The 19,739-nt window shown below is 37.8% G+C and overlaps 1 protein-coding gene across 1 annotated transcript in view; it reads left to right on the top strand.

Moving 5' to 3' along the window:
* Nucleotides 1-222: 222 nt before the first annotated feature.
* TDRD9 (tudor domain containing 9) overlaps nucleotides 223-19,739 on the top strand; it is a 65,886-nt gene continuing 46,369 nt past the window's right edge. Inside the window, exons 1-7 of the mRNA XM_035898473.1 lie at nucleotides 223-272; nucleotides 1,482-1,588; nucleotides 8,925-9,022; nucleotides 9,483-9,704; nucleotides 12,148-12,270; nucleotides 14,430-14,510; nucleotides 18,148-18,312. Of these exons, the coding sequence (XP_035754366.1) occupies nucleotides 223-272; nucleotides 1,482-1,588; nucleotides 8,925-9,022; nucleotides 9,483-9,704; nucleotides 12,148-12,270; nucleotides 14,430-14,510; nucleotides 18,148-18,312 (846 nt within the window). The remainder of the gene's footprint in view (nucleotides 273-1,481; nucleotides 1,589-8,924; nucleotides 9,023-9,482; nucleotides 9,705-12,147; nucleotides 12,271-14,429; nucleotides 14,511-18,147; nucleotides 18,313-19,739) is intronic.

Genomic DNA, 19,739 nt, shown 5'->3' with positions numbered 1-19,739 from the left:
GGCTGATACCTTCATTGTATTTTGGGAGTTTACTACATTCAGTGGAATAACCTATTTAACAAGTGGTCTGACATGTGTATGAACTTTTTCAAATTGCACCTTTGGATTCAGGCTCATCATGGAGTGTTCCCTGTCCCAGCTTTTTCAGAAGGGTTCGAGTGGTAGGTGTTGGGGTCCGCTTGCTGAAAGCGGGCAGTTGTTGCTCACGTAGGGATTGTGCAGATGCCTGCAATCCTGTTGAACCCTGCGTTAACAGATACTCGAGAGCCAGGGTAACATTGCCTTAGCTTTATGCCTAAAATATATTTAAAATAGGATAAGAAGCCATTTCTTGCTTTCTTGGCAGCAGTAGGGTGATAAATACTGGGTGTTCCCTGTAGGGGGAAATAATGACTGATCTCAAGGAGTTGTCTGTAGCAGAGCCAAGCTGGCACAGAGTTTGTTTTTGTCAGAGAAGGTGGGAGCTATGTGGCATCAAGATAGTGTGAATTACTCGAAGATGAGACCTATGTGACACAGTGCCATGTTAAAAATCTCTTGTTTTCAGCTTACCTGTTTTTTTTGGAGTCAATGTTGCTTATTATTTGGATCAAGAAATACACACTTCTGCAGCAGTATCCTTTTATAAAATGTCTCAAAGATAGACCTACAGAGAAACAGACTTGCTGTCCATTAGCGAATTATTGCCTTGCAAAAGCTTGCACTGGGCTCAGAGCTTAATTTAAAGTACAAAACCATAGTTTTGACTTCTAGTTTGTATTTTGTTGTTTGTTTTTTTTTTTTTTTTTTAAAAAGGAGCATTCACTGTGTCCAAAACTCTTCTGTTTAAGTTAATTTATGATTTAATAATTATACAATCATTGTATATATGTTGCTTTATTCTCTAGTGGTTTTCTTCACATTGTTTATGTAGAAGAGAATGTGTTTAATCCCATTTTATTCTATTTATGTCACAGATAGACTTTCTCTCTTGTGTGTAATTAATTTCCATAAAATTCACTGATAGGGTGATGGAATTTTTTTTCCCTCGCTGCCATAATCTCTTGGCTCAAAGACAAAAGTTCTTTCCTTAAAGCAGTGAGATGATTGTCTGCTTCCCCTGTCTCCAGGGTATCATGCAAGAATTAGATGTATTAGTTTAATTTTATTGTGTCAAGTATTGGTGAAACAGAGCTATTTCATCTTTGTTAAGAAGAAATTATAGACTTTCATTAGGAGAGAAATTCCTAGGTATTAAAAACTTACAGGATATTTTGGGAGCTGGATATTTTTTGAATCTAAACAAAAAGATTTAATGTGATACTTTCCTCAGGCTAGTATCTAACTGCAGAGACAACATTTATTTCTGAAGTTTGTTCATTGAAGTAGTCCTGCATGACACAGAGACTCTGAACTTGCTGTATAATGCTGTTATTCCCGGAGATATCTATGACTGTTAGATTAGGAAGCATTTATTGATTTGTCATTTCTTTCCTCTTCAGGCTGCCTATCACACGGATTGTTGGAACTGAATATGCTGAAAAATACAGACAAGCAGAGGCCCAAGAACTAGATGTAGTTGAAAATGAACAGCTTGTCTATAAAACAGGTAAAAAACCCCCAAACATATATATATGAACCAATATATATAGAGAGCGAAGATATATATTGGTTCCTATTATAAACTCAGATATACCTGTCCTTTCCTCCGTGTGGTCTTTTCTCCTGTCTCTTCCCCTAAACAAAACTATGAAACCTTACTGTGTATTTCTTATTTGTTCAATGCTGCATGTGCCTTTGTTTTGTATAAGGCACGGTATTAAAAAGTAAACACCTTATTTTCTGGAAACCACAATGTATAATGCTGTTGTATAGATATATGTGCATACATCTTGTTTATTGTATTGATAAACATAGATATATGATTGAAATACATCTGCAAGGAAAAGATAATGCTCATTGGATTCCTGTCTTTCTCTATTCTGTTTTTCCCATTTTCTATCCTTGTTATCTCTGTGTATACTTGATTGTTGCTTCAAACTGCCTTCAGAAAGAATTTGATTGCGCTTCTTTTCTAGGAGCTCTGGTAAAAGCAGTATGAGGCTAACTCACTTGTCAGGATAGCTCAGCTTCAAACTCTTACTGTGCCTCTTAATTTCTAAATTTGTTAATGTAGCTGATTTCCCAAGAAAAGGACATTTATGTGTTTTGTCTGTTCTGTGTATCATTCTCTGTAATACTTTTTATATCCTGATATATATATATATATAGCTGATATGCCAAACTTGGACAAATTGAGAAATTTTCTAGAAATTACTGTCCTTGAGTGCTCTTGCAAATTACATGACCTCTGGAGCTCAGGTAGGTGGTGAAGCCATTTGTTTGGTCTGTCATCAGCTGAGAGGCAGTAGGTGCAGTTGGCCTGTCCAGCATGTGCTGAGCATCTGACTATCCATCCTAACCACAAAATATTGTCTCTTGTTCAACTTGATGTTACATACAATTTGTGGGAGAGGAGGAGGTATTGAAAGGTGAAAATGGGGTAATAAAGGGACTGGAAGAAGCTTTGAATGTGGTCCCTAGCTTTTTATGTGCTTTACTAGTGAAGGAAGGACAGCAACAAGTTGACTAAGTATGTAAGTTCCTTAGGTGTTTCTTTATAGTAGTATCGATTAATTCAAGGAAATACTGTAGAGCATGTAATGTCCTTCAGCTATTAAATGGGAACCCTGCCTAAGGTAGGGTAGCAACTTAATTTAGCTGTACTCACGGCCTGCTTAATTTTGAGTGGAACCGATGCTAGCAATGTTCCTGCTGTAAAATAAACAGGGTTATAACTTAGGCTTGTTAGGAAATATTTCTGCATAGTCATGCTGGTACTTTGTTTTATAAATATCTGTTTTCTCTTGGTCTACCCTAAAATGTTTGTCCTTGAAATTTATACCTTCTGATGTTTATTCTTGCCTTCCAGTTGTAATTTACTTAAACAGCATCTAGTTTTCCAACAACCTTGAAAAATTACTAAAATACTAGCATATAGATACTCTCCTATTATTAATCTATTAAATGTTTTCCTCTTTCCCCTTTTTTCCCCCCTCTTCCTACTCTTTGTCTGTGTCATGGTTTGGAGTCTCAGTTGCTTCAGGAGCTGTGCCATGACTCCTCTGGCCAGAGCTCTGCTCCCAGCTGTATGCAATCCAGTGGGGGACTCTGCATAGTGATGGGTCTGGAAGATTCCTACGATATTCTGAGACCAAGCTGCCATATCCCACCTAGATGTAGAATAACACAAAAACTTCAGAAAATCCTGGTTCTTACCAGCTTTGACTTACAGACAGATTCAGGAATATTAGTTAGGATAACATAATAAAGAAGCTCAGTGAGTGAGCATGAGATTTGCAACGTTAATTTTATGGCTTATAAATGTGTATGCTGTTAATGAGACTGCTATTTTCAAATGGGAGTATGTTCCTCATGCAGATTTCAAGAGCTCCAAGACCCATGTGTAACTATCAGCTATATCAGTCTGGAAGTGCATGTTCTATTTAAGAACATGAAAAATTGTCATAAACAATCAAGGCTTTATCTAGACCAGGCCCTACCACCCTAGCTATGTTGAGTACAAATGTAGTCAAGAAATAAGCAGCACGACGTGGAAATGAGAAGCTGATTTGCTCTGAAGGTTTCAGAGTTGGTACCTCTTCTGTTCATTTGTTCTTTCTTTCTTCCTGAATTGCTGGTCTAACTGTAGATGATATCTTCCATAGAAATTGCCAGTCTATTTTAAATCTTGCAGAGTTACTGAAACAATTCTGGTGTTTGCTTGTGCCTTGGTGTTTTGTGAAGCTCTGTTGAGTTTAAATTTTGTGCTTTCCACTTTCTTTGAAAGAGAATATGATTTTATACTGAGAGGAGAAATATAAATGCCTAATCTGCTACTCTGTTGGGAAAACGGAGATTGTCATGGAACTGCACTTAAGAGTTCTGGCTTCTACAGAACATGGTAGAAATGGTACTGCTGTGAAAAGGAAGTTGAATTGATTAAATAAGTGTAGAAGAAAATAGTTTGTCACAACTGCTAGCCGAAACAAGTAGGGCATTAGCGGTTCTTCTTGCCTGGCCCATCAGGCATCTGCTACTCTGTTGGGAAAACGGAGATTGTCATGGAACTGCACTTAAGAGTTCTGGCTTCTACAGAACATGGTAGAAATGGTACTGCTGTGAAAAGGAAGTTGAATTGATTAAATAAGTGTAGAAGAAAATAGTTTGTCACAACTGCTAGCCGAAACAAGTAGGGCATTAGCGGTTCTTCTTGCCTGGCCCATCAGGCAACCAGCCAACACAAAGCCCCACAGCCAACACAATTGGTACTGGCTGTTACAGAGTCAGATTCAGGCACACGTTTGATTCAGTTAAGTCACAAGATGTTGTGCAGAGGGAAACCTCCCAGAGCTTTGTGTATGGGACACTTGCCTACTTTAAGCATCCTATGGAAAACAGGTTTTTTGTTTGTTTTGGGTTTTTTTCCCCTCCCCAAATCTGGGTATTCTAAACTCTGTGCACTGAAGGGTTTACTCTTAAGAAAGCTTCTAAAATCCTTAATTTATTGTCTTTTTTAATATTTTTTTTTTTTAAAGAACACCTATGTAATTATTTTCATGCAGCTTTGTGGATGGCAGGCTTTTTTCCTCTTCCATCTTCGTTACTTTCACACCATTACATAGATCTCTTCTGGGGAACTTCTAGGTCCCAGCTGAAGTAATTGCTTACAGAAAAGAAGGAATTTAAACATTGCTTCTGATCGGGTTTCTGAAATACAAAAAAAGTTAAGTTATAGAGTTCCTTAAATGTTGTGGAATCAGAACAGATGCATTCCAGGAAAATGATAGCACAAATATTCATCCCAAATCCTTTTATATTCAAAATATGTGCAAGTTGAAGAGGTTTGCAGTGGAGAACAGAAGGCAAAGACTAATTATTTGTGGTGTTTTCTTAGGAATTTTAATGTTACCTGAGGGCATCCTTCAGCAGTCAAGACTTCAAGACACAGAAAACTGTTAGCCTGTTTTCCCCAGTCAGGAAGGATAATCGCTTTGCCCAGGCTCTGGTTTAAGCTCTTCAGGGCTCCGTCAGCAGCAACCTCATGTACTTTGGGTTACGACTGAAGCAGCATGACTTACTGTGAAGTCCTTATGCTCTGTGGCTCCGTGTTGGATGGAGCCTGGTTGTTTCCTGTGGCTTTCCTTTCCTGTGAGCCTGCTTGTGAACTGTAACCTGTTTTTGTGTTTGTAGCTCAGTGGAAGAATGATCAGTGACATATTAAGCATCTCATTTGACTCGCCTAACCAGCACTTTCAAGTATAGATCTTTTTATATATCTCATTTTAATTTGATTAGTGGCAGATACCAAGATCCAGCTGTACAATCTTTTTTCCTAGAACTGGCAAATACAAAAATCTAATCTTGTGCTAAAGGATCTCTTCAAATTCTGTTTGGGAAATGGGTACCAGAAGGAATGCATCTGCTATATGGGCTGCAATAACTGAGATGTTGGAAAATTGCTCTTTCCAGGAGTAGTAGACTGTTTTAGTCATGGCAGTCAACATATCTCTACAGAACCTTAATAATAATAATTGAAAAGGAAGTGAGCAGGCAAATCTGTCTTTCCTGTAACTGAGTTTTCAGGTGTTTTGTACTGAATTGCTGAATAGAGAAATGAACATCGTTATTTATTCTGGATTAGCATTAATGCTTCTTATAGACAGAAATATTTTGCTTGTCACAAAACAGCATGGTGGGCAGTTGCATGCTTCCTCAATTTACTATTTTCAGGTTGGAAGTGTCCTGCATTCTGTATATGTCAGAATCCAAAGTGCATGATGCCTTACAAAGGTGTGCACTGGTTGCGTTTGTTGTCCCAATCTTAATAATGTTATCCAGGAAGTATAAGCAGTAGAAAAAGGGAAACTTTCTGCCTTTCTTGCTGATAAACCTTTAGTCTGTAGCTCCTTAAATCTGTAGATGCCTTTGTATTTGCAGAAGTGATCTTTAGGAAAAAAGACTAGTTCTCATAATGAGACGTAAAAAAACCCCAAACAACAACAGCTGAAGGTAATGTGTGGCATAGAGTCCACAGCTGAATAGTTGTTTAAATGAGTGGAATAATCTTGGAACCTTAATAGAGGTATATATTCAAGTATTTCTGTCCTGCAGTGAGTCTTCATTGTTCAGAACAACACCTTTAATTTTAAAAAAAAAAAAAAAAGTGAAAGTTTAGTGTCTTCTAGTGTCTTCTAAGATGGTTACCCAAGTTCCTAATCCCGGTTTTGTTTTTTCGTTAATAATCACATTGGATTTCAGAAAAAGTTTGTATCCCCAGTTTGTTAGAGTGGGACCTTTGGTGGCTGCTTGGGTCACGTCAGTGCTATATGCAGTTGCCAGTTTACTCTGAGGCCCAAGACTGTACTGTTTGCTCTGGATGGAACTCTCACAGTTGTCATGGTATCAGTTCCACAGGCAAATTCAGAAATGTTTGTTTCAGTTTAAGTACAGAGTACATGTCTTGAAAAGAAAAAAACAAACCATACAGTTTTCAGTACTTGCAGCATCTGCTAAGCAGTTCTATGGCTGCCAGTTCTCAAACTCTGCATATTGATGGTGGCTAATGTTGGATGATGATTTAATGTCAGTATAATTTTTTTCCAAACTTCTGTGCTTAGGAGAAGGTAAGATATTCCTGTCATAGAATGGTCATATAAAAACCAATATTAAAAAAAAAGCTATGTTTCCTCAATAAAAAAAAAGAGATATACAAAATTGATTAAATTGATTATTCAGCAGGTACATGAATACTGGTGGTTGCTTATGTGTTTCTGGTTTGTTCATTTGTGTTTTTTAAATAAAACTCTTAATTGAATTTTAGGTTCATTATTTCTTATTAATACACTGGGGTTTTACTGAGTTAGAGAGCCTTATAATATGAATCCTACCATCTAAACTTTTTTGTCTCTCTCCTGTTTTTATAAGCACTATTACAGAACTGCTGCTGTCTTCTGTTGTATACTTTTAACACATTTTTCAAAATTGCAGTTTTTACATGGAAAACCTGATAGAGGTGGGAAGGCTATGTTGCTGTAGCAGGAATATGCTGACACTGGATCTTTCGCTAGCAGCTTGAGGTTTCTTCCAGCATTGGTCAAATTCAGAGCCACTGATGTCTCAGTAGCAACATGTTTGTGCCAGGGGGAAGCCAGTCAGCCTTTGTACAGTGTTGCTGTGACAGAACACTATATAAATTTTCCTGGGGAATATATTTAGAAACTTGACCAGAAGTATTTTAAAGAGGACAGTTAATATTCTCCAGGGATGCTGATATTAAGTTCTGCTTCGTATGTATTTAGTAGTGCTAAGTAAATCACTCTGCAGTGATCATTTGTAACTGTTGCGTTACACGGAATCTAGGTTAAGAACCTTTCTTGTTGGAGAGCATGGCTTCAGGAGAACTCTGGGTTTTAGTGCTTTATGAAGCTGTCTTAGTGAACTGGCCAGCTTTTGGGTGGTTGCTTTGATACGGGGATAACTCATTTTGTATTCCTTGACACTTGAAGACAGTTTGGGGGCTGGAGCACATTCCGGTATGGTACAGAGACAAAAAGAAGTTGTTCTGCCTGCTTCTGCTTTGCTGCTATGTGAGATTGTTAGTAACCCTTCCGAAGAAAGGAAGCTACAACTATGTAGTCACTTACTTAGTTTATAGACTTTATTTTACAGTAAATACTTCCTTTGTAAAAAGAAGGGGCAGGTTTAGGCTAGACATTAGGAAAAACTTCTTCACCAAAAGGGTTGTCAGGCTCTGGAATGGGCTGCCCAGGGAGGTAGTAGAGTCCCCAACCCTGGAGGTATTTGGAAGAAGGATAGATGAGGTGCTTAGCTAAGGACATGGTTTAGTGGTGGGATGGCAGGGTTAGGGTAACGGTTGGACTTGATGATCTTAAAGGTCTTTTCCAACCAAAGTGATTCTATGTTTCTATGATTCTAATACTAGATTTCTTTCCCACTGCTATATGTATTTCTTAAAGTTTTTTGTTGTTTGTGTGCAAATAAGTAAATTTCACCATAGTACCTGGTGAAACCCGTTTGAAATAGGAAGCTTTTCCACTTTTCATTTTTATATAGTGGGTTTTTTTAGCCCAGTTGTTTAATTGTAACCTGAAAAATTGTCACTTACTGAAATCTTGTACTGGTTTTCCCCTTCTACACCTTCCTCTGCACATGTTCAGTCCCTCTTTTGTTTTTCATGGTCAAACTGAGAGTAGGCTGCTGTGGAGAAATTCAAGGGAGCACTGTAAGATTTTTTTTTTGTCCTGTATTTTCCAGTGCTAACGGTGACTAACTCCCACCAAGAGACTGCAGAATGTAGTATCCCGTTGAAAGATCATTGTGATACTTACCAGACTTGCTTTAAATGCCAAGTGGTAGAAATACAGTGGTGGTTGTATCAAAGTATGGGTTATATTGTAGTGTGGATCCAGTAGGCTTTAAGGGAAACAACACATGGTTACGTGAATAAGGCATATTTTTTCAGTATTGTGAAAACAGTTCTTGGGAACAGGGGTAGATTTCACAGTTGTAATGCAAACTATGCAAAAATACTAATTTTTTTAAGTAGAGAAAAGCATATAGAGTTACAGAATTGTATGCATCCTTGACACTGAAAGTGGCTTATAAGCAGAAGCAATGTCTTTCAGAACTGCTGCCAATAAACCAGCAGTTGCATAAACACAGAATATCTATTAAATCTATTAATAGTAGAAAGTATTAATTCTATTAATACTCCTAAGTATGTGATTCAAATTTGGTAGGAGTTAGGTTTCCAAATACTGTGATCGTATTCTCCTGGTTTTTCTGTATTGAAATAACTTACTCTTGGTTATTTTTATGCTTAGATACTTCATTGTCTCCGTGTGAATCAAGTGGTTGGAATTCTATACCAATAACTGGCCATAAAAGTGTGGATATGCCCATAGCCAAACACAGGGAAGAGGTAATTTCATCATACTTTCTCTCATTATGGAATAAAGCTGAAAATCATGATTTTCTTTCTGTTGGTTTTTTGGTTTGGTTTGGCTGGTTTTTTTGTTTTGTTTTGTTTTTGTCAGAAGGAAGCTTCTGTTCCTGTTTTAGGCCTTGTACAAAACCTTTGTTCATTGTACAAAACCATTGTATAAAAATTCTTAGAGGAAGAAACATTGCTATTGTACTTTCTGTTTATAGGTATTTATGTAGAATATGTAAGTGAGTATGTGCTCATGTTCTTTTCTGTGATCTTCAAATGTGTTTTAGGAGTCCAGTTATCTACAGATGCCTAGGAGATGGTAGAAAATATAGCACAATGTTTTACAGAGATTTGATACGTGGCCTGGAAGCTACTGGTATTTCAAATATCTTTGAAATCTGTTTTGAGTTTCTGTAGACTTATGAGTTTTCTTGAAAAATTGTTTCAGATCGTGTCTCTGATAGAAAACAATTCAGTTGTGATTGTACAAGGAGCAACTGGCAGTGGTAAGAGTACACAAATTCCACAATACATTTTGGATTATTGCATTCAGCGATCTATCTACTGCAACATTGCTGTTACCCAGCCTCGGAAAATTGGTGCCAGCAGCATTGCCAGGTGGATTAGCAAGGAACGATCGTGGACACTAGGTGGATTTGTAGGATACCAGGTATTTAGAAAATTTCAAATTTTATTTAAAAATAAATTAGAAATTATTGTATCTTCTTTCTTGATTGCTTCTAAGCATATCTAGCATACAGAAGAAATGTTAGAGAATCTGCTTTTAAAGTGGAATTACAGATTTCTAGCTGTTTCCTGTTAAATGTTCATAATTAAATATTTTTTAAGTTGAACAACTATAAATGTTAGGGAGACTCCAACGGAAATATTTAATTGTCTGCATTCTGATAATTGGACACATCTAAATTAGTAACCATTGAAATTGTTGCAGAACTGTATTCTGTCACTTTTCCTTTAAACTCCTTAATTAACATACTTGATTTGTTCGCGTTCACGACATTTACCTGTCAGCTGTGTGAAAACTCTCACGCTTTTATGGCCAGACTCTTTCATGAATGTCCTGTTGTTTCTTCTTAATGTGTGAACTAGTGAACTAAACGTGAACTAGTTTTTCCTCTTAAATCTACATCCTCTTTCCGTTTTGTCAAACTCTGCTTCAACTCATTTCTACCCCTCCATTTATAAACTTCATGCCATGCCACTTTCATCTTTTGACACAGATACTGGTGCTTTAATCAGCTCATTGTCCGTAACCTCAATAAACTGCCATGATCATTGTTTCACTGGTAGTTTGACAGTAGCTGTCTCTGGACTAGCTTCTTGGCGTCCTAAGGCCGGTGGGTTCATGCTGCTGTTGGTGGTGAGAGGATATTTGTGGAGAGTTGTCTGCTTCTGAAGTCCTTTGCTGGGAGGGATACATGTTGTTTGTTCTTTCTCTCCATTCTTTTTCTTGTTGTTTCTTCCTTTCTTTCTTCCACTTAGGGTCATATTTATATGTGTTTGCATTTACAGCTTTCTTTTTCTTCACTGGTCTGCAGCTCCAGGTTACAGCCAAAAGTACTACATATTGTGCCACCTATGTATGTTAGATGCTTTCTCTATGTTGCCAGTAAAACCACTTTTGTCCAGTTCCAGGTCTGAGGGGGTTTTCTTTTTAACTGACCATTACAGAGTTGTTTATAGTGTGCAGTCTACAGTGCCGAGCTTCTCTCTCATCTGTTATCCCGTGTCTGCTTTATTCTGTTCCTCACCCTGTGTCTCTAGTTCCCAAAGTCTCTGATACTGTACCAGGCCTGTATATCTCTGCTACACTAAATTGCTGTCGCAGCTGGACCAAGTAAAGCAAAGGTAGAGGCAGATGAAGAAAAGTTTGGAGAGCAGGCCTGGCATGCCTTAGTCCCGGGGCATTGCAAACTCAGTAGGAAGCTTAGGGCCTGTCACTAGTAATAGCAATACCATATTACTGGGCTACACAGGTACATCAGCTTCGTTTTTGCATCAAAAGGATCTTTATCGTCATCTCCGCTGAATACTGTTCTTTCTCTAAGTATCAAATCTTAGCAGTTTCTTTTGATATATTTACAACAAATGCTGTAGTAAGAAAAATTATTTTCGCTTTTTTTTTTTAACACTACTTTGAAGATTAGTTTTTCCATGGGGTAGGTTAGAAGATGAAGTAAAAATATTCATTATGGTCAATCACTTACTACAGAATTTTCCATTCTGAGAGGTGAATGTTCTAGATAACTGTGGGAATTATGATCTGACATATCTTGAATCTTAACTAAGCCACTATCAATAATGTCCAGTTACTGCTTTGTAGAATTACTGTGGGTTATATATGTTGGGTTTTTTCCAAAGTAGTTTCTAATCAAAGTGTTTTATATCAATTGCTACCTTGCATTAAATAGTCACAAAATTGATTTATTAGGGTCTTAAAGGTGTTAAACAATGGTGTGCTTCCAAACTGTCGTCAGGACAGCGTATGTGGATGTGCTATGCTTGTTTTACAAGGATTTGTGTGAACTGAGCAGAAATAGAAGTTGAGTGTAGACTTGTCTGCTGTAGGCTGTTTTAAAAGTGAAAAGATGGTCATGGCTGTGCCAGGTAGGCAGCACCTGCATTAGCTATTACAGAAGTATTTTAGAAATCATAAATACATTGTTTAACATAGGGTTGTAGAACTTCCCTTTCAAGAATAAGTTGCCTGTTCTTGAGCTATCTTACACCTCTTCTTTTCTTCTGTCCAGTAAGAAAATTATGTTTTGGCAAAATCTTTTTCTTTCTTAGTGGAAAGATCCATGTGTGTACCTTTAAAAACTTCAGAAGAATTCTTCTCAGGCTATAGCTCCCAGCAAGAAATTTTGAGCCTATATTTTATAAACTTCTGGGTTTTTTTAATTTCTCCCAAGAAAATCTTTGCTTCCTGAGTTAACTGATTCTGGGCTTTAAAAGCACATTTGTACAGAGGTTTTTACAGGTTTGAATGGGTAATTCTCATGGGTTTACACTGTATTTAATTTTCATTTCTGCAGAATTCCTGTATATACATTAACTATTGGTTCACAGCTATATTTTTCTCATTGTGTTAGGTGAGTTTAGAGAATGTTTCCACAAAGGAGACAAGGTTGCTGTACATGACAACGGGAGTTCTTCTTCAGAAAGTAGTTTGTGCCAAAAGCCTATCTGAATTCACACACATTTTCATTGATGAAGTAAGTTGGTGGAAATAAACTTTCATATTAAGAAAAAACTTGGGTTTTGTCTCTCTTACCATGCTAGGGAAGAAAAATGCAGACATCTACTTTGTAAAGTTGCTTTGTATAAGTTGTCCCAGCTAACACTTCTTTACATAGGCTTGTCTCAGTGTTCCTTTGAGCAATGAAGTTTAGAACTGAGGGTGTGAGGAGGATGTTTGGGAGCGCTTAGCTTTCGATATGAATGCCTTGAAATGTTTTCTGAAATCTACTGTCTGGATTCCAAGAATGCTGGGAATCTGGCTGGATTGAGACTCCACGTGTGTAGATTCACCATTATTATTGTCACTTCACTAAAAAGCTAAAGAAAATATACTTTTAGGATTTTTTGTGATTTGTATATACAAGTTTTTATGCTTATTTTCTGAGGTAAACAGTGTTTGACTGTTAAACATAGCCAGATATGAAATGTGCTTTCACAAACCATGAATGTAAATCACACGGAAGGTGTAGGACTAAACCTTGGGATGCAGTGACACAGAAGAGGACCCTTTTTTTTTTTTATGCTGGTTTTAATTTTTATTCTGTTATGGTATTGTAGCTGAGAGTGACTTTGATTCTTGGATATTTGAGGAGCAGGGAGACAGTACTTGGTATACCATTAGACCATTACAGTAAATATGAGATGGCATATTGAAAAACTGGAAAAGACTCAGCAAATAGTTATCCTTTTGTTTGAAGAAACTTTGGGACTTTGTTCAAACAGACAAAAATAACCAGAAAACCCCAAATCCTAAAGAATTGTGCCAGTTGTCTTCATGGGAAAGATTTGAGACCACCCTAATATATTAGCAGGGTCTTGCAAACCTTAAAATTTTTAAGCATTTTAGATGTAAGGTGCAAAAGTGTACCAGTAGAAGCTGCTTACATAGGGAAGTGTTTGTTCCTTTATTAGGTATGAAAATTAATAAAGTTTTGTGGCTACTTATGCAGGGGGACAGATATATGCAGAGGTTTGAAAAAGCTTGTTTGCTCAGGTGCTGTAATTTGAACTGATGATATCAGTTTGTAGCACTTCTTTTGGCAGCTCCTAGCTTTCAAGACTGTATATGTGTTTTGCTTCCCCAGCCAAAATTCCAGTCCCTCCTGTTCCCCATATGCCACTCTTTTCTCCACATTAACCTTGCAGATTGTGATCATGACCCAATAGTAACTATTTTTTGAAGATGGTGTTGCTCACTGCAGGGGGGTTGGACTAGATGACCTTTAAAAGTCCCTTCCAACCCAAATTATTCTATGATTTTAGCCATCAGATGCTCTCCACTTCATTCTTAATTGCAGGTCTCAGCCCTGTTAGAGTACTACAGGTGTGTAGGAACATACCTAAGCAATCCTAAGTCTGAAAATCATGACTTCTCACAGCAGGATCTTGCTGTTGGCCTGAAAACTGCCTTAGCTAAATCGTTTTGTTAATGGGACAAAATTGAATATAAGAATATCTTTATATTATGTTAGAATATGCTAATTAACTTACAGGGGGTGAATGTTGACCTTTGAAGGTTAAGCTGTAGAAAAAGCTGCTGCACTTAATGTATTTAAATTGTAATAACTCAAGAAAGGGATGTGATTATCAAGTGTTTCTTGAACTGCAAGGAGCAATCAGAAAAGTCAGGTTCTAGGATATATAAAGAATTGGGTGGAAAATAATGTTTTAGAAAGCAGTTGTGTATGTTGATCACAGCTAGAAGCCATTGGGAACATGGTGAGTCAGTTAAATTTGCTTAGCTGTTAGACAAACTGACATAGTCCCTGCCTGGATCATTTGTGATCTTACCAGTACAATTGGCTTACCCACCTTCAGTATCACTTCAGCTGCTATTGTCAACTCCAGTAGAACTAGTGACTAGAGCTCACAGTTGGTTTTCTAGTCATTCTACAGTTTCCATGACTTATTAGTGGCATGTGATTTTTTCACAGAGGGTGCTGTAGTCATTTGAAAAGCTGTGGTGGGATTTTAAAATGTGGTTAACGTGCATAGTCTTGAAAAGTGTATTTTCTTCTACAAAAATGTGTTGTTCCAAGTTACAAAAATAAAGCATGAAATTGAGTAGCAAAGGGAAAGATTGTCAAAAAGAGCATGAATTAATGAAAATTAAATCATGGATAATGTATTCCAGGTGCATGAGCGTACAGAAGAAATGGATTTCTTGCTCTTGGTGACCCGTAAACTGTTGCGTACAAATTCACAATCTGTAAAGGTAGGTTCAAATTATATTCTGCTACTTTTTCTTGCAAGAATAAATTTTTACATGGTTTTTGATCTACAAAGGGCATGTTTTAAAGAATTTACCGTGAAATGTGTCATTATTTTTTACTAAAATATTATTTAGTTTGCCACTTCTCATAAGCAAGCAACCTAAAGGGCATTCTTTTCCTGGCTGCTATAATGTGTTCCAGGAGAATTTGTTCAGGTTTTTTTTTTCCTCATGTTAGAATGCATTAGTTTCTAAAGTCTGCTTCAGGCTAAAAAATGCAAGATGGATATTTGACTAGAAGTATGGATTGAGTATTGAGGACAGTGCTTATCCTTGGTTAAATATGGTAGCATTAACTCTTGGAAATACTGAGCTTTTTTTAAAATGGGAGAACATATTTGGAAAAATAGCAAAAGCCAGAAAAGCTGTATTGTAATTTGTAGGCAGAACTGGTAGTAAAATGTGGCTGAGATTTTCCTCTGCATGTTAGGTAATTGTGCTTTGTACTAAAGCAGAGTTTGCAGAGATTTAGCCTGACGTATTTAGTCTTTGTGGTCGCGAAGTAATGGACCCTTGAATTGCAAGAAATTAAATACAGGTGATAGAAATAGGCTAACTAGGCATATTTCTGTGCAGCTATTTGGGACTGCAGAAATTTTGTGAGACCGTAAGTGTTTCAGTTAATTTTCACTTAATGCAAACTGTTCCGTTCAGAACAGATGTAACCTGAATCTATGTTGGCTATTTTTGTTGCTGTTGGGATGGAATCTGTTTTCTTCTGTACAATCCACTGGATTGATTCAAACTCAGATAACCTGGTCTTTAGATCTTCCAAACATGCTCTCACTCACTGAAGGTGCCCTTCTAGTTGGCATAGGGCATGTCTCTGCACTTCACATCTCTTTCTTTTTATCCCTTTTCTTGCTGATAAGAAAACTCACTTGTCTTTAAATTTAGACACAGTAGTGTGAAGCTACTCAGCTGTTCTTAGCACTTGGCTCTACCTACTGAGAATACCAAATAATTTGATCATACCTATTTTGTGAAAAGTTTGCCCTTGATGCTGGCTATCTGGTTGTTGTCAATGGCAGGAATCCCTACGGGTCCCATCATCTTTCTGTTAGAAAACATTTTTCTTTTGTAGGTTCCTGAAATATATTTAATTAGAATTTTGGAGAAAAAATTATCAAAATTGTCACTGGAAAACTTTCTCATTTACATCCTTCTCTGAAGTTGTTTCTTCAGATGACAGTTTCATATTGTATAAATCTGAGACAATTTTACATTTGGGGAGGAGGGGGTGTGTGTCCCTTTAAATTTTTTTTGTGGCAGGGAGGGGGGAACTATTGATCTCAGTTGCTGGGTTTTAGCAGAGTGGAACAGGTAATTCAGTTTGACAACATTCTTATAGTTTACACTAAACCCAGTGTTTCCTACTTCATCCCTTTTCAGCACCTTTTGAAAAACTGTAAAGGAAGGGAGTGTTGATTGTGTGGCAAATTCATACAGAAAATGCAAGATTGTCTTCCCAGCCCCCCTGGAGTCATGAAACAAAGGGTGCAAGGAGGCCTTTTGAGGGGGAAAAAATATATTTCTAATTCAGGGTGATATGAAATGCACGAGGTGTTTGTCTCCTCATATGGACATTGCAGACCACAGAAGTAGCAAGTAATTCAATATTGCATCAACTAACAGGATAGCAAGAGTGATTCTGACATCCAGAGGATGATCTACCTGTTGTGGTTCACTTGCCAACAGTGCCGAGTTTTCTGGCAGATGGCCGGTGCAGATTACTGTTTTTAGATTGCAAGGCAGACGTTTGACTGTTCTAAGGTTCTTCTTGCTGGGATGGGTTTGTTGCAAGAAAACCTACAACTATAAGAATGTTTCTGTTGGGTCAGACCAATTTCCAGTAGCGACTAGTAAAAACTACTTAGGTAGGAAAGTAAGAATAGGATAAAGATAGTTGTGTTTCCAGGTTCTAGCAAATTGCCATTCAGGGACATCTCAAGTGAGTAGTTGTTACTGTCTGTGGTTTTGGTGTTATATGGGTGGGGCTTTAGACATGTTCACATTACATGAGTTCTTTTGGACTGCTTGATCTTGACCTGTCTACTTCGATTACCCTTTACTCCAATGTGTTCCTCTGCCATGTTGGTGATACATGCTTGTTGAATTTCCGCTTTGGTTGTATATCAAATGCTTGGTTTAGTAATGTGATCCTTCAGGCCCTCTGTTGAGGGAACCTATGGTTTTCTTTACAGTTTGGAAGGACTCCATGCAGATTAGAAAGTGCAAATTACAAAGATTGTCTAGAAGAAGAGGTAATTTAGTATTCCTTGCCTGTAACTGTGGTTAGGATAATTTAGGTTGGATTGTTTCAGTAGCCTTCAGGCAAGGTTACATTAAGCCCGCTTTCCTAGCATAGGTGAGTCGCTATCTATTGAGCCATGAGGCAGTTCATGCTCTAGTGGGACAGGTATCACAGAATATTTGCAGAATTATATCCTTTCAGATTGCTCCTCCTTTCAGGATCATTTTAAATGACTTCATGATTTAGTCTACCCTCTCCATGTATTTCTTACGCCTTCACATGTGCTTTGGAGCTGAGCAGAGTGGTACAATGCCCACTTCATTAGCTTGCCTGCCTGTCACTTCATAAGGGGGTGTTGTGGCTCTTGTATTTAATTGCATTTTTTGTTTTGAGTGTTGGTATCTTTATTTCATTCTATTTTTGAATTCATGCAAGGTGTCAGGAAAGCAAAAGAGGACTGACCGTGTCCCAGTTTACAAGTATTGCTTTAAGTGGCTGAGGAGACCTGCAGATAAAGAAGCTGAACACTACACAGTTCATTATAACTCCTTGGCTCTTTGTCCTTTTTCAGGATGAAGCTGTCTGGTTTATTCCAGCTGGCTGTGCTAAGCAGTGGGAGAACATTCCACATAGAGGGGTTAGAGCGTAAATAGCCATAACCACTAGGTTACTTCATTCTTCTTCCTTCCCCCATTCTGCTCCTATCATGCTCTCTTAACCAGGCAGAAGACGACAAAGCTGTAAATTTTGAGTTTCATAATAACTGAAAAAAAAAGGTGTCATCAGGTAGCAAATCTGGTTTCTGTTCTTCTGTTTAGGTGAATCCAGGTTAAGATTCTTGGCAGTCAGCAAATGGAGTGAGGAGCTTACTGTGATCCTTGAGAGTTTTAAGTTGCATAAATTAATTGAAACTGAGAGAAAACTTACTTGACATATTTCAAAATCATTATAGTAACATTTTTAAGTCTGGGTTATAACTACTGTTACTGCTCTTAGGAGTAAGCCCAGCTTTTGATGGAGTTAAAGGCACTCATATCTAATCGAACTGCTTAGTAAAACAGGAGGTGAAAATACTTAGCGTATGCTTTTTTCTTTCGGGGACCATGTAGAGATCATAAGCTTAAGGAAGAGTACTATATGTTTCTAGGTTAAATTTTTACAACAGGAAAAAGTTTAGCTTTGATTGTCTTAAATGTGCCTAGGATACATATCTGTAGTAACCAGAAGTAGACAATTTTAGCATAAAGAGTAAATGGAGATTCCAGCATAGTGTAGCATTTTGTGTTAAAATAAATGTTTTACATTTGCTGTGCAATTTTTTAATAGGTAATATTGATGTCTGCTTCCATCAACTGTAAAGAATTTGCTGATTACTTCGCACTTCCCGTTCATAACGGTCTGAATCCAGCCTATGTATTTAAGGTGGAAGGCAAACCTTATGCAATTGAAGAATATTATCTTGATGATTTGAAGCACACTGTTCATTTCAAGGTATTGCAAATATAACTTTATTTCTTTGGACATAGTAAGAAAGAAATTGGAATAGCTAATTGAAAGCTGTGTAATAAAATTACAAATAACCAATTTTTTACATTACAATTCTAGGTAAGACTTAATATGTGATGATAAACAGAAGTCTCCATACCAGCAGCCTAGTTCTTCTTTCGTGTAACAGAAATGGAATGTAAAGGGCTGGGAATTTTAAGTAGTATGTGGCATTTGTTTGGTAGTTTGCATGATGGCAGGTGAACAATGTGAAAGTCTGTGCAGAAAGTAACATATGAAGATTTATAGAACTCTCTGAAGACAGCTAACAAAGGGAATATTTCCTGGGTTGGTTCATGTTGCTGTTATGTATCAAAGGCAGAAAGAGATAGGAAATGGAGAGAGTTACCAGAAAAGAAGCATTTATGATGAGAAGTTTGATGTTACTGAGTTGGTTTCTCTGTCAGCTGAGGCTCATGTGCTTCCTATTTTTTCCTTTTTTCTTTTTTTTTTTTAATAGTCCCAGAGCTGTTATGCAGTAGTTTTGAACATGTTTCTGTTGTAGCCACATAGACCACCATGGCAAATATGTAATTTTGAGTAATGAAAATATGTTAGAATAATAGATGTTCACCAAATCCCTGGTAGCCACTTAACAGGCTGTATGGCTGTACTGCTGCTCTAATGCCTAAGGAGGGTTAGTAATGGCTGAAGAGTAATTTGCTGTTGCAATCTTTAGCTTATAAACTGCACAGTATATTTGTTTGTAGAGCTCCTGACATGCTATTGTATAGCATGTATCTGCATGGACAAAAGATAATGAAGGAATGAATGTAAGTTTGAATTAATCTGGTATCTGGGCCCATATGAACCTCATGAAGCTGAACAAGGCCTGCATGTGTGTCAGGGCAATCCCAAACACAAATACAGGCTGGGTGGAGAATGGATTGAGAGCAGCCCTGAGGAGAAGGACCTGGGGCTAGTGGTTGATGAGAAGCTCAACATGACCCGGCAATGAGTGCATGTAGCCCAGAAAGGCAACTGTACCCTGGGCTTCATCAAAAGGAGTGTGACCCATTGAGGGAGGTGATTCTCCCCCCTCTACTCAGGTCTTGTGAGACCCCAGCTGGAGTACTACGTCTAGCTCTGGTGCCCCCAACATAAGAAGGACACGGACCCGTTGGAGCGGGTCCAGAGGAGGCCACAAAGATGATCCGAGGGCTGGAGCACCTCTCCTATGAAGACAGGCTGAGAGAGTTGGGGTTGTTCAGCCTGGAGAAGAGAAAGCTTTGGGGAGAGACCTTATAGCAGCCTTGCAGTACCTGAAGGAGGCCTATAAGCCAGCTGGCGAGGGCCTTTTTGCAAGGGCATGTAGGGACAGGACAACGGGTATTGGCTTTAAACTGAAAGAAGGTAGATTTAGATTAAATGAA

Source organism: Egretta garzetta, unplaced genomic scaffold, assembly GCF_000687185.1.
Source record: "Egretta garzetta isolate BGI_Z169 unplaced genomic scaffold, ASM68718v1 scaffold1007, whole genome shotgun sequence".
NCBI classification, from domain to species: domain Eukaryota; kingdom Metazoa; phylum Chordata; class Aves; order Pelecaniformes; family Ardeidae; genus Egretta; species Egretta garzetta.
The sequence above is the reverse complement of the archived record's forward strand: the minus strand, read 5'-3'. Positions and strand labels throughout refer to the sequence as shown.